The sequence below is a fragment of the Poecilia formosa genome, unplaced genomic scaffold (genome assembly GCF_000485575.1).
Source record: "Poecilia formosa unplaced genomic scaffold, Poecilia_formosa-5.1.2 Scaffold208, whole genome shotgun sequence".
NCBI lineage: Eukaryota > Metazoa > Chordata > Actinopteri > Cyprinodontiformes > Poeciliidae > Poecilia > Poecilia formosa.
The window spans coordinates 1,059,891-1,074,146 of record NW_006800147.1 but is presented as its reverse complement, the minus strand read 5'-3'; the positions used below and the strand labels follow the sequence as shown (position 1 = coordinate 1,074,146).

The window sequence follows — 14,256 nt, the reverse complement described above, 5'->3', positions numbered from 1 at the left end:
TTCTAAGGTAAAAACCCAGCGCATACAGCGTTCATGGTTTTGTTTTTTTTTTTTTTTTTTTTTTTCATTCAAACGGCTTCCCGCGCCCCCCCTGCAATGGCACGGCGTACATTTTAAAAAGCACAGGTTTTTAAAATGTACAAGTGTGTAAATGTGACTCATTTATATATTTACTCATTGGGTAAATTATTCTTTCCTCATTTACACAAATGAAATTTGACTTTGTGACAAGTTACATTTTTGACAAATTTTTACTTGAAGTAATTTTTTACCTTTTGTAACTATATTGAATCTGAAAAAAGAGCTGTGCTCCTTAAATGTTATTTATAAAATATACTGTTATAGGAACTCTTTTGGGTGTGGGGATATATTTTGTTTTTCAAACAGAAGTTATTTAATGTAAATATCTGTGAATAAACTTTGTTTGAAGAACCTCAGCTTGGACTTGGACTTTTATTATGCAAGTGTTGGTGTTTAACAAAGCTGGGATCTGTTAAGCAGATGTAAGTTTTACAAATAATTTTCAAAATTTTTCCCAGTTTTAGACCGATATGAATGCAGCACAACTTATTTGATGTCCAGATGGCAGAAAATTTGCTTTGGGAATTAAAACTCTGTCACTTCTGCATCTCTCTAAAAGTTGTTGTACTTACATTGGCCTCTGGGGGGCGCCATTTATCAAAGCTCCTGAAAGCGCTGCTACATTTTCAGCCTTTCTGAAGATGGGAAATCAGCTGATGAATTGATTCTTATTTCATCCTAGATGGAAACATTGTGAGAAATGTTTCCCCACAGTTTTTTCTTCCTGCGTTTGGAATAATGTCTATAAAATATTTATTATAAATTTTATAAGTTGGCAACAAACATCAGAAATATTTACATTTTTGTTCCTTGAGTAAAAAAATATATTGAATTTACATTTTTCCCTTCATAAGACATCTATACAGTAAGGATGTATTTTTCAACATAAAATATTGACAGATTAAAACTAATATGCAGCTTACCATGTTAATTTAGATATTAAAAATGTTCAAGGTAGAATTTTGTAACCAGCAGTCATTTCTTTTTTCTGTCAAATTTGTCACCTGTTTTTAGCAGACTTTTTTTAAAGGTTTTGTTGGTTCTAGTGGCCTTTATTTGAAAGTAGTTCAACAGGAAAGAGGGCAATGAGAGTGGAGGAAGACATGCAGCAAATGTCACCAGGTCAGGAATTGAACCTGCAACCACAGCCACAAGGCCCAAGGCTTCAATACATGGGTTGTGCTTTGCCCCTGCACCATCACAGCAGACACTTTTTTAATTAATCTGCAAACAATCCTGAACTTCCTGAAGGTGAAGCCATTTTCTCTGGCTAATTTAAAATGAACTCACAGATGTCAGGGGAATTCTGCAGTGACATCTTTTTTTTGCTGTTTTAGAAACAGATTTTCCTCTACGTGCAGATTGAGAAGTAAATAAATCCTCAAGCTCTAGTTTCCACATATTAGCTCCTGCAAGTGGTTTCCTGACCAAAAACCGATGGTCTAAAGGTGAGTACTGCTCCAGAGAATATAAAGTGATGATGGGTACAAAACCACATCCTCTGCAAAGAGCAGTGAGGAGACCATGAAGTTTCTAAAGCAGAAACGTTTTTCTCTTTGTGTCCATTAGCAAAATAACCAGATTTTATAAAAATAATCAACCGTTCCAAACTTTTTTGCAAAGAACAATCGAACTTCAATGAAGCCTTAGAAACTGTTGGTAAAGATTTCTTTGTTTCAGGATTTAAATAAAAGCAACGCGCCTCGTAGTTTATCCAAGGTTTAAGGAATCAGACAACATGGCCGCCGGGATCTTGGGTGCAGGGTGAGGTGGTACAACTGCAGAGAGCGCTTCACTGTAATCACTCAACGTTTCTGCTTTAATTTGATTTACAAATCTGAATCTGAATAGTGACAATAATCAGATGTATGGAAGAAGAATAGGGCCAAAAAAATGCATTAAAAATAAAAAAAAACTCTGACTTTAAGATCAAATTTTTTTTACTTTAAACTCACTTTAAATTACTTTAAAGATTTCAGAATTTAATCTGAATTTAATGTATATATATATATATATAAAATTGTATATTGAGTTTTTACAATTAAATTTGTCTGATGGTGCGTAAACAATTTAAACAGTTCTGATTCTTAATTTTAAAAAATGACATAATTTTCTTTTTTTTCTTGGTAGCACTAATCATCTTCCATAGAATTATGAAAGAAAAGTTATATATATATATATATTTTTTTTCACCTTTCATACACATGGGTGAACTAATAACTAGGGTCAATTGGAATGTATGTAATTGAATTGAAATTACTCTTTTTGCAAAGTTCATTGAGATGACATTTATTGTGAAATTTTGCCATATAAATAAAAAACAATTGAATTTATCAACATGTAGAAAACAAATCATAAAAGTGATATCAGACGAGCAGAAAAAGAAAGGAATATCAAGCAGTTTTGTCATAATTGTTGTCCTGAAGGAATAATATATTAAAATGTTTAATTCACAAGTCATTTAATAAAAAAAATCAGAAAACTTACAAATCTTGGTTTTTACTAAGTAGGTAACCGGTTATTTGTGTTTCTTGAATTTCTCCATGAGGTGGACGATGATGACGACCAACACCATGACGATCAGACCCACTGAGAAAACGACTTTCTTCACGTGACAAATGGAAAATCCATGGAGGTCATCTTCATCTGCAACATAAATGCATTTATTTATCACATAACTAGAACATCGAAATCTGAGAGAGTGAAAAGTTTATTTCTCTAATTTAAGTTTTAATCAAGATTTCAATGAATCTTGATTAATCTCTTCTGCATTTGAAAATACAGCCCAAAGTATCTTGAAAGGTGCATATATATAAACGTAACCCAGGTTAAAAACTGTATTATCCCACTCTTCTAATAACTTGAACAAAATCTTAATCACATGGAGGCAGTTTTGTATTTACAAGCTGCAATGATTTTTCCTTTAATAATTTATGTTATGACTTGGAAAATCAAAATTATTTTCTCTACATTGCAAAATTTTCACACACCTTGAACTTTTTATGTTTTCTCACAAACTTCAATGTATTTATATGGAATTACAAAGTAGTGCAGAACTGTTAGAGAGAATGAAACTACTTTTTTATATAAATAATTTGTAAATAATGCTGTGCCTTTGTATTTACTTAATCTCTAACATTTAATCTCCATAAATATGTAATTTTTTTAAGAGTTGCAAGAAAAGCCAAGATAATAAGTCACAGATGACCTGCTATAGAAGGTTTTCTGGTCAGATGAGACCAAAACTCAACTTTTTCCTCCTAATGTAAAATGCAAAGTGTGGTTTTACACTTTTTACTTCAGCACAGAAAATAAATCTGGTCAGAGTTGATGGGAAGGTGGATGGAGTTAAATATAGTATGATAATAATAATAGAAAATTTTTGCTTTAGATTGATTTGGAAGTTCACCTTAAATTGGTCCAGTCAAAGTCCATGCACTAAACTTTGTTATAACTTGACAAATCAAAGAGATACAAAGAATAGGAAAACTTTATCTAATAATCTTGTTGTGAATCTCAAACTTACCGGCATTCTTCGGACAAAGGTGATCAATCTCCGTTGTTTTCTCTGTCCAGCTGACCTGGTTGCTATGGTTACAGACGATTGACGAACAGGACAGGGAGAGATGGAGGGAAGCGCCAGACTTGGTGACCTTTGGTCCCTCTCCCCCCTCTTGAAGGCAGGTTTTGGCGGCACATCTGAACGTGCTGTTGATGTCGGTGCCGTCGGCGGTGCAGGTCGCCGTGAGGTTACAGGAGGAAGAGTCGCTGGACATGGAAACGGTCAGATCGACCGGACCCACCGGATCTACGGAGGCAGAGAAACGGTGAGAACCGGTAGGAAAAATTAGAGCAAAGCAGTGATCTCTGGAACAACTGAGAGACACAGAAAATAAAAACAATAAAAAATTTTCTTTGCACGTTAGCAAAGCAAATTCACCAATTCCTTCAAATCTTCAACTGAAAATGTTTATTTAATTCATTGACAGTCTAACATGAGCATGCCACATGTTAACATAAAAGATTTGAATGAAAAGTAGAAGTTTGATGAAAAAGTCCTCTATAGTCTCTACACCTTCTACCAAAAGTCCATTATCTTCACCATAAGCAACTCAAGACTCCAACTACTAACGTGGCTCAGACCAAAGAGCTGCCCAAAGAAACCAGACACAGAATGGTAGACCTCCACAAGGCTGGGAAGGGCTGCAGGGCCAAGCAGCTTGATGAAAAAAGATCAACTCTTGGAGCAATTATTAGGAAATGGAAGAAGCTAAACATGAGTGTCAATCTCCTTCACCCTGGGGCTCCATGCAAAACGTAACCTTATGACGCATCAATGATCCCAAGAAAGGTGAGGAATCAGCCCAGAACTACACGGGAGGAGCTGGTCAATGACCCGAGCTGGCACCAGTGTTTCCAAGGTTACTGTGGGTAATCCACTGAGAACTGTGGGTAATCCACTGAGATATCATGGCTTAAAATCATGCATGGACACGTCCAGGCCCGTCATAGGTTTGCCCATGACCACTTGGCTGATCCAGAAGAGTCGTGGGAGGAAGTTATGTGGTCAGATGAGGCCAAAATAGATGCTTTTGGTCTTAATTCCACTCGCCATGTTTGCAGGACGAAGAATGATGAGTACCATCCCAAAAACACCATCACTACTGAGAAGCAATGGCTGGGTCTTCCAACATGACAATGACCCAAAGCACACAACCAAGGAGTGGCTCCGTAAGAAACACGTCAAGGTTCTGGAGAGGCATAGCTAGTTTTCAGACCTAAACCTGATAGAAAACCTTTGGAGCAGCTCAAACTCTGTGTTTCTCAGTGACAGCCCAGAAACCTGACTGATGTAGAGAAGATCTGTGTGGAGGAATGGGCCAAAATCCCTGCTGTGGTGTGAGCAAACCTGGTGAAACGCTACAGGAAACGACTGACCTCTGTCACGGCAAACAAAGGCTGCTGTACCAAATATTAACATTTATTTTCACAGATGTTCAAATACTTATTCGCAGCAGTAACACACATCATACATTGTGATTTCCGGATTTTTTTATTTGTAGTTTATGTCTCTCAGTGGACATTTGCCTAAAATGGAAATTTCAGACCCTGCATGTTTTCTAAGTGGGAGAACCTGCAAAGTCACACGGTGTTCAAATACTTACTTTTCACACCGTAGCTTTATGTCAACTCTACGCAGAAGTAAAGGAAAATATTACTTGAGATTCATCTGAGCAAGTTTTCTTTTGCTTTATGTATCTACATTCATCGGAGAATTGACGCCCCCTGATTCCTGAAAGCGGAGCGAGAACTGCCACTAAAGACAGTAAATGAAGTGAAAACTACAACATGTAAAACATCATCATAGTTACAACTCACCAACTAGTGTTTATGTTTTCATTTCAGAGGCACAAATATATATTTTTCTTTTGAATTATATATTTTATATTTAAAAAGTCCTACCTTGAACTGTGACTTTGTGTTCAGCGAGTACTTCTTCTGAAGTCGCTGTTACTATCGCCGTATAAAGTCCACTGTCAGATTTTTGGAGGTTTTTTAACTTTATGGAGTGTTTATTTTCCAAAAGGTCGATTCTCCCAACGTAAACCCCGCGGACGCTTGATTTTCCACTTGGAAAGAAAGCCACCAGCACATCATGTGGAACAAATTTCCATAAAAGGAGGTGATAATCTTTGGGAACAGCGGCTTCTGAGACGTTAAGAAAAACATCGCCACCCTTCCTCACGAAAACTGAAGTGAAAGCATCGATTCCTGTAAAGTACAGATACATAAAAACATAAGGTTAGGACTGTGTGTTTCATTTAAATATCAGAAATGTTTGAAGGAATCCTGTGAATAAAATGGCAGGTTTACGTTTTGTTTCATTAATATGTCATGATAAGATTTATATAAATAGTTTTCATCTGAAAATTAAATTTCTAGGTTGCACAGTGTAGGTTGAACAACTTAAAACCTGGAAGGTGAATAAATCTGGTTACTTTTTTAAATTCTAAGTTGTATTTATTGTGCTTTATTATTTCCTACCTGGTTCATTATTGATGATCAGAAGAGCCAAAATCAGAAACAAAGACATCATCAACTCCGTCAGTGCAAGTCTTTCACTGTCAGGCAGCAAAATGTTGAGCAGGAAATAACAGCAAAGTACTAGCATGAGAAGTGACACCTGTAAAAACCCTTCCTGTCCAAAACCACAGGAACACATAAACACCAAACTAATGTTTGTTCTCATCTAGTCTTAAATTATTCTGCTTTCCTTTGTCCATGTGCACATTTGGTGTCCCTTCTGAAAGTTTTTTTGGCTACAAAGAGAGAAAAATGTTGCTCATATTTAAGATGAAAACATAAAGCCACCAAATCAAAATGCAAAGCAACCACTGTTGGTTAAAATTAGGATTATGAACATGCCATGATTCGTGTTTCTGGATTGTTTTATGTCATCCATTGATGGTTTATGAATAACTTTCACATTTTGCTTAATCTACAATCTTTTTGGACTTACATCTTAACTTTAACTAGTTTGGTGGATAATTTCAGTGACTGAATGACTTGTGATGAACATATTTACTAAAGTAAATTAACTATAAAATAGCTTTAATGTATTTAAATTTAGAACAGCTAATGGAAAGGCTAACTGAGTTAAGATACCAGTTTAATGTAACTATCTTTAAGGTTATATGCTTTTATTTTGGTAATTTTCTTGTTAAGGTAGCTATGGTAACAGAACACAGTTCTACCCGATAAGGTTAAGAGCAATAAACAGAAAAGATTAACAGCAAAACATAAAGAAAAGGAAAAAAAGCAACTAAGTTTCACCTTCAGCTGATAAGGGATCAAGTTTGGTAACTGGGATTGAGGTTTATTTGAGTAGCTTGAAATGTAAATGGAATAATCTGTGACTGCTAATGGAAAGTACTAATGTAAGTGTAAGTGAAAATTCTGGTTTTCTCTGATCAGTGTTCACTGATGGTTTCCACCATCAGTTTCCAGCTGACGTCCCAGTGAAACTGTTTTATTTTAACAGTATTATAAATGTGAAGTTTAAGATTTATTTGTTTTTCAAATGTATTGTTTATTGGTGTTTTATGTTCTGTTAAGCTGCTCTTGATGGTTGGTGGTTATTTTAACATATATTTTAGACAAATTTAATCAAATACAGTGTTTCATGTGTAATTTTGTCATGTTTCATATATATTTTTAAGTATTATTATTGATGTTGTGCATTTAACTGTTTAATTTTACAGCTGCTAACTGCTCATTGGGAGTTATTGCTCTGTAGTTTGTTTAGGGTTATTTATTGTATTTTATTTAATGTATAGGACTGATGTTAATCACCAACTTGATTTCCTCTTTTGTTAGAATAAATACAGTAAAACTGAATGTGTTTGTTGTGAAGTCAACCTACTGGACCTGAGACAAACATAAAAGGGTTAAATCTGTACATTATTCACAAGTAATGATGCATGCGTTATTATTTCACATCTGATTGGGCATGAGGAAGTAACAGTCTGGCTGTATGTCAGATATTTAAAACAAACAAAAAAATAAATAAATCAATAATTATTGACACCTTTTTCAGCCATATCAGTACAGTAAAATTATTAGATGCATATTTGTTTCCAAAGTTACTCAAATATGAGTAAATGTAACTAATTACAGCCCACCTCTGGTCTGATGTGGTTCAACAGATTTGGCAACCAATCAGATCACAGACTTTCAAAATATGAACAATAGGGTATATGCCACCATAGATTATGTCTATGTATGCCACAAGAGGTGGTGACGTATTTCCGTTTGAATTTATGCCACATAGATTGTTTCCGGGTCCCTCTGGCTCCTATTGTTTTTACCCAAAGCTGCAAGATCTGTACCATGAAAAAGACACAAAACTTAAAATATCTGTGAGCTGCTGGTCCAACAACTGAGTTTTGTGGTGTGCCGTTGTGTCCAGTAATTAGTCGGTACCATCCAATGCTTAGTTTTTTCATTTTCCTGCTGATATAAAGGCAACAGCGGACAGTAGCCAAAACTTAGCCACTACAACTAACACACGGTTTGTAGCTGCCTGCTATTTCAAAGCTTGAGGATACTGAAGATCCAGCGTCAGAAATGGGAAGACGGAGGTTAAAAGAGAGCTGTACGTTCTTCGTTCAGTGGAATAATTTGTTGGAGGAGAATAATGCCGGAGGAAATCCACTGCAACGGGAACAGGCTGAGAACAGAGGCAGCGATTCGGCACAAGGTAAGTCAATACGTGTGTGTTGATGTGCGTTTATGTTATACGGAGTATGAAATTATTTTTAGGCAACTCCTTAGCTTTTGTTTATGTGACAATTATATAAAATACATTTAACATGCAGTCGGAGCGATACCGAGCAGGTAATTTAAGAACAGCCGAGAGCAGCAACGCTTCAGCCCGATCCAAACCACACAGGTAGTCAGATTAATGTGCAAAACCTTCGCTTTACAGCCGTTTAAGTGGCACCGATCCACATGAAAAACCCACAGAACAAATGGTAGAAATCACGTCTTTCCCGAATCCCGAAAATATGACATCTACCTTTGCTGTTTCATAATTATAATCCACGTTGGAGTGAATTTTTCCACTTGGCTGCTATAATCTCTTCTTGCTTTACACAACGTAATTTCTTTTTTTTTTTCCTCTGAGATTCTGCTTAGAAAATGAGGTTATGAAGTTACATCCTCCCTGCTGCTTTTTGTTTTTAAAATGGTAAATTTAGGTTTGCCTCGACTTTTATAAACTAATGCCTCTTGTATGCATCATTTTTTGTATTACTGTTGGTACAGATATTAGGTGAACACTGTGCTTTGCCTGCTAGTAGTTTAAATTAATTTCAGCTGCACACTTTCAAATGAGTATTCAGATTTTAACATGCATTTTCTATGTAGTTAATATTTAATTTCACTCTTACTCAGTAACTTAAGTGTTGTTAAACCTCTGAAACATTTTTTGCAGTTTCTTTGTGATACCAGAACTATTTCACTTAAACATTTAATTTCCTGAGATATTGCAAATTTATTTTCAAGCAAAACTCTCAAAAAGAGCTGAGGATTTATTAGTTTTGATTATGTTGTGCAGCTAAATATGGACGCTTATTAGTTTTTGTTTGTTTGTTTGTTTGCTGAGGGAGAAATAGTTGTTCCAGAGCTCGCTGAGTACTTCACAGATCTTTCTCGGTCTTGGTTAGGTTGCTGGTAGCCTGAATGAGATGAACACTGGGTATGACGGAAGGAACAGGAATGTCAAAGATTATGCCAGTCAGCAGTAATGACAGCATTCATAACTGTAGGTATAAAGAAGAAACGTTCTGATGCAGAGAAAGAAGCTAACTATGAAAACCATGTTAGTTAAATAAATACGCTTATGAAATAAACAAGAAAAAGCTGTTTACTAATCCAGTAGATGACATTATAACTCCATGCTTAATTAAGGTTGTAACATAAAAAACTTAAAATAAAACTATTTTAGGAGTTTTAGACTAGGTTTTAATGGCTCTCCATACACGAAAGGCTGAAAAAACAAAACAAAACACTGACAGTAGCCGACCCCGCCTCTTTCACACACGTGTGTACTACTTGGCGCTTGTCAGCGCCAAGTAGTACACACGCCACACGCTTGGTAGTACACTTGTCGGCGTCCTGCCTGTCATGGGGGAAGGGAAGGGAAGGGAAGGGAAAGGAAGTGGAGGAGCGCTGTGTTGCGCCTTTAAAATAAAAGCACCCCAGTTGAAGATTTCAAAAAAAGTTTCGCAACTGCGGTGAAATTATTGGGTGGGACGAATGCGCCTGGCTCCAATATTGGGGGGGACACGACCCACTCGTCCCTCACCCGGTTCCTACGCCCATGCATATTGAGATTTAATTTAATTTACTTTTATTTTTTTGCATTGCGTGGCGGATATGGTTGATTGTAGCTTTTCATTGGACCTGTCGGTGGGAACCTGACGCTAGAAATCTAAAGTTGTCCTGGGAAAAGAAGCCACTTTTACGCCGAAGAGGAACCGGAGCGAACGAACCCGTACCGCCTCGACTCAGCACTCAAAGCTCCGGTGGGTTTTTCTTCATTGAACTAATACCGAGTGTTTGAAAATTCCGCTGGAGAGTTGTTGTGAGACTTTTAAGGAGCAGTTCACTTACACATCGGTATTAGGCCAATCGTTTGTTTATGGTTATCAATGTTATAAGCAGTGACGTGCGGTCAGGGGAGACAGGTGAGGCCCATAGAAAATAATATATAATAATAATAATAATAATAATAATAATAATAATAATAAAATAATTTAAAAAGATATGTTCACCCTGTGGTTTTGTACTATAACGTATCTATTTTCCACTTAATTTAACCAAATCCAACGGGTTTTTTTCTTCAAAATCGCTGAATTTTCGCATTTTCCCATTCAAATGCTTGAAAGCGAAGCCGGTGAGACAGCAGTGAGCTGAGCCTCACATGTGATTGGGCAATCTCTGCACGGAATTATTCTGCTGCGGCTGCGCATACCCAAGTCTTTTTGTCCTCCAGCATTGCACGCATGCGCGAAATTTCCTTATGTAAACAATAACATACAGGAGGTCTAGATTTGTAAATAATTGAGTCGGTACCTCACCAGCTATGAACCTCACCGCACGTCACTGGTTATAAGTGACAATATTTTTAGGGTAGGAGTGAATTCCTAAAGAAGATGGATCCTAATACAAGTTAGCTACTCTGGCCACAGTGTTTTATTTCATCACAAGGAGACTGAAACGGCAGCAAAATTTGTGTTTGTTGATGTTTTAAAGTGTAGTGTGTGAGCAATGGCTTCACAACACCTGATCATACTCCACCACTTAACAAGTGTATTATATTATATTATATTATATTAGATTAGATATTCAGGAAAATGGCAGTGCTAGAACAGTGATGCTGTTGAAGAAAGGTGATGAGACTGAGGAAGCTCAGGTGAGGTCTTCAATTAGTTTATTGAAATATATATTGACCTGTTATTACTTTTTAAATAAACTAAACTATTTTATTATGAGAAAAACAGGTCAAAAAGAGATAGGAGGCCAGGTGGAGCTTCAGGGTGTGAAGATATGTTAGACATTATGTTAATTACAATAGAACCAGAACAGGTAAGGACTGAAACAGGTAAATTTTTTTATTTTCTTTAATTTTCAATATTTTTTTCATTATTTCCACACATTCATAAGGATAATGGTTATGTTATGATCAGGTTATCAGTTAACACCTGAGTAGTGTTCTGCACTTTCATATGGTGAAATGTTTCTGACCAGTGGAACTTGTTTTTCCTGTTTGGCTCTTAAATGAATCATCTTTATGCTGAGGAGCTGTACCTTAGAGGTTCATCTCTGAAGCCATTTTATATTTTGTAAGTTTAGGAGTGACAGAGGGGAGACATGAAAAGCAGAGGTTTTTAAATAAATGAGTGAAAACTTTTTCTATAAGGAATAGGTAATATAGTAAATACAGTTGACAGCAAATGAAATGTATAATAATGTAGTCATCTGCAAATCAGTTGTTAAAATTCTCATTCTGCATGAAATATTTGTGGCTGAAAATCACTGGAGGAAAAAAAACATTTTGGCTTTTTTGCCTGTTTTTTGTTTTTAAACCTTTTGAGAGCCATGGTTGGTAAGTTTCTGGATGCAGGGCTGGAAAGTGAGACTGAGCCATCAGTGAGGAGCTAACGTGTCTGTTAGATGTGAAAAGTATAATTTTTATTTATATTTGTAGTAGAGATGTGCCGATCAGGTTTTTTCCTCCCAATACCGATACCGATCACCCATGAGGGCCGATCACCGATACCGATCACCGATACCGATAACATAATTATTATTATTATTATTTTTTATCATAAACACTACCGGTTACATTATGTGGAAAAAGGAACCATGAATTCACCTTAATTTAGACAAAAACTTGTTTTTAATAACTTTTTTCAAGAAGAAATCTAAACAAAATGGGCATTGTGCAAATTGTACTGCTATTGATAATACTATCTTTAACAGATTGATAACATATGAAAACTCTGAAGAGGCTAAATAATGCAAAGAGCCAAAATAAAACCTCTCAACATTGCCAAAAAAATTCAAGTATAAAACTTAATATTCAAAGGCAAAAACAGGATCCATTACAATAAACAATCCTGAGTTACTGAATGAAAACTTCCTGATAGCATGGCGGCTAGCTGATTACTGCTAGTTCTGAGTGGCTGTTTCTGACTGAGCGGAGTAATTATGCAGAACAGGGAGGAGATCGATTATTTTTTAGAGATTATCTGTCTCATGTTAGGACAGTGAAAGTTTTAATACGTATGTAAAATGTATTTTTTTTAAGTTAGATGCTGCAGCTTTAAACAGAGATTCGGTGTGAGAGTCACTACCAGGTGGAGCAGAAGCGAAGCTCCGTCTGTGAAATATTACTACCTGTAGCGTAGCAGCGGTTCAACAGGAGAGCAGAACCAGCGTCTTACATCGCAGCTCGAAGACTTAAATAATTTTCCAGGTTATTTGTTTAGCTTTCTGACCGTCATGCTAATCCGGGTGAGTGTTTGTTGCTGTGCGCTGCTTTACCTGCTATCTGATCGCTCCATATGTCTTTTTTACTGCAGTGAGCCTCGATGTAGCCAAACTCCGTCAAGTATGGCATTGTTTTTATGCCATATTAGATTCGTTGTGTTGATGCATTTTGACGTGCTTCAATTTTCCGCCGCAACACGCAGCAAACTTCCCCATTCACTCAGTGCGATATAGTTCCACATCGCTTAGGATTTGTTGCTGCGCATTTGCGCAGTGAAGGAAAAAGGAGACCAGCTGCACAGGCAGGCTGCGAAATGAGATGATCGGTATCGGCAACAAGAGCCAATGATCGCCGATCAGCGATCATGAACTTTTTCACGAAAATCGGCCCGATTATGATCGGTGACCGATCGATCGGCACACCTCTAATTTGTAGGGCAAACTGTTGCACTGATGTACAGAGTTGTTCAAGAAGATGATACAAATGATAAAGTGAATGTACAGTCCTAGAATGACAGTCATTTTGTGTGATTTAAGACTCAAGGCATTTAATCAAACAAAATGGTTGAAGATCTTTTAGTAGATCTTCTTTAGTAGAAGAAAGTGGCCAGTTTGCCACCTTGAGATCATAAAACATAAACATACATATAATATATAGTTTAGTTAATTTATTACCAGGGATGGCATAGTTACTTTGAAAAGTTTTTGTGTCAGCTGAAGATAACACTAACTACCTAGTTTGTCTCATCTTTAGCTGACACAGACGCCAGCTAAAGATGACATCTTTGTAGAAAATGTGCATGTCTATTTTCCCTCCAATATTTACGTTTGAGTCGCTGATGTCACGAGATGTAACTCCCCAAGAAAAATGAGGAAAGCAACAATATAAAATGACAAATATAGTAACACAGTGACTTGGATGCACAACTTTAGTCTGATTATTGGATTGTAAATAAAGCGTTACATTACTTTTTACTGAAACAAGGAGTCAATTTAGAGTAATGCTTTACTAAGTAATGTGTTGATAACCCTCCTACGATACGTGTCCCCCCAATAATGAACTCATTCCTAGGCTCTTGCATATAGATATGTATATAAGGACATATAAATATGTATATACATACACATATGTATGTATACAGTTTCCAGCTGTACATATGTACTTGCTTTTATTTACGAAACTGAAGGTAGTTTCCAATTGCATCTTTCGATTCAGAAAATGGCTAAAGAGCGATTCCAACTAATTTTTCACTACCTTCAGCATCATTCATCTACTATAGTAAAAAACTATAACATCTACTCTTCAAACCTAGACTAGATTATTCTGTTCTAATAGCAGAATATTTAAAAACAAGTGTGTGATTTGTGAAATCTTTAGCTGATTTGTGAAACTTCGATAAAGGGCGATTCCTAGTTTTTCTGCTACCTTCTCATTTTCCATCTACTCTAGTTAAAAAACTAAACACCTAGATACTTCAAAAGTAAACTAGATTATTGTAGTGTACTGGCTAAATAATATGAGCAGAAAGAAAAGAAAAGTCAAAATAGGCAAGTGTGTGTAAGTATGACAAGTCCTAGTTAAAAAAAATGAAGTCAAATTTCAACCTTTTAAACATT

At 36.2% G+C, this 14,256-nt stretch overlaps 2 protein-coding genes across 3 annotated transcripts in view; one reads left to right on the top strand and one right to left on the bottom strand.

The window, feature by feature from the left end:
• LOC103148600 (uncharacterized) overlaps positions 1-14,256 on the top strand; it is a 53,700-nt gene that overhangs the window by 29,929 nt on the left and 9,515 nt on the right. Inside the window, exon 1 of one of the 2 annotated variants that reach the window (XM_007567444.2) lies at positions 9,781-10,169. The exons of the other annotated variant lie outside the window; for it this stretch is intronic. The gene's annotated coding sequence lies outside the window, so the exon portion shown is untranslated. Of the gene's footprint in view, positions 1-9,780; positions 10,170-14,256 lie in introns of those variants that run through there. 2 annotated transcript variants of the gene reach the window in all.
• Positions 2,416-7,017, bottom strand: LOC103148599 (uncharacterized). Its single transcript, XM_007567442.2, has 4 exons — positions 6,127-7,017; positions 5,545-5,853; positions 3,608-3,889; positions 2,416-2,727 (listed from the first exon to the last, which is right to left on the bottom strand). Exons 1-4 carry the CDS (start codon positions 6,329-6,331, stop codon positions 2,600-2,602), a joined length of 924 nt encoding a protein of 307 aa, XP_007567504.2. The 5' UTR covers positions 6,332-7,017; the 3' UTR covers positions 2,416-2,599.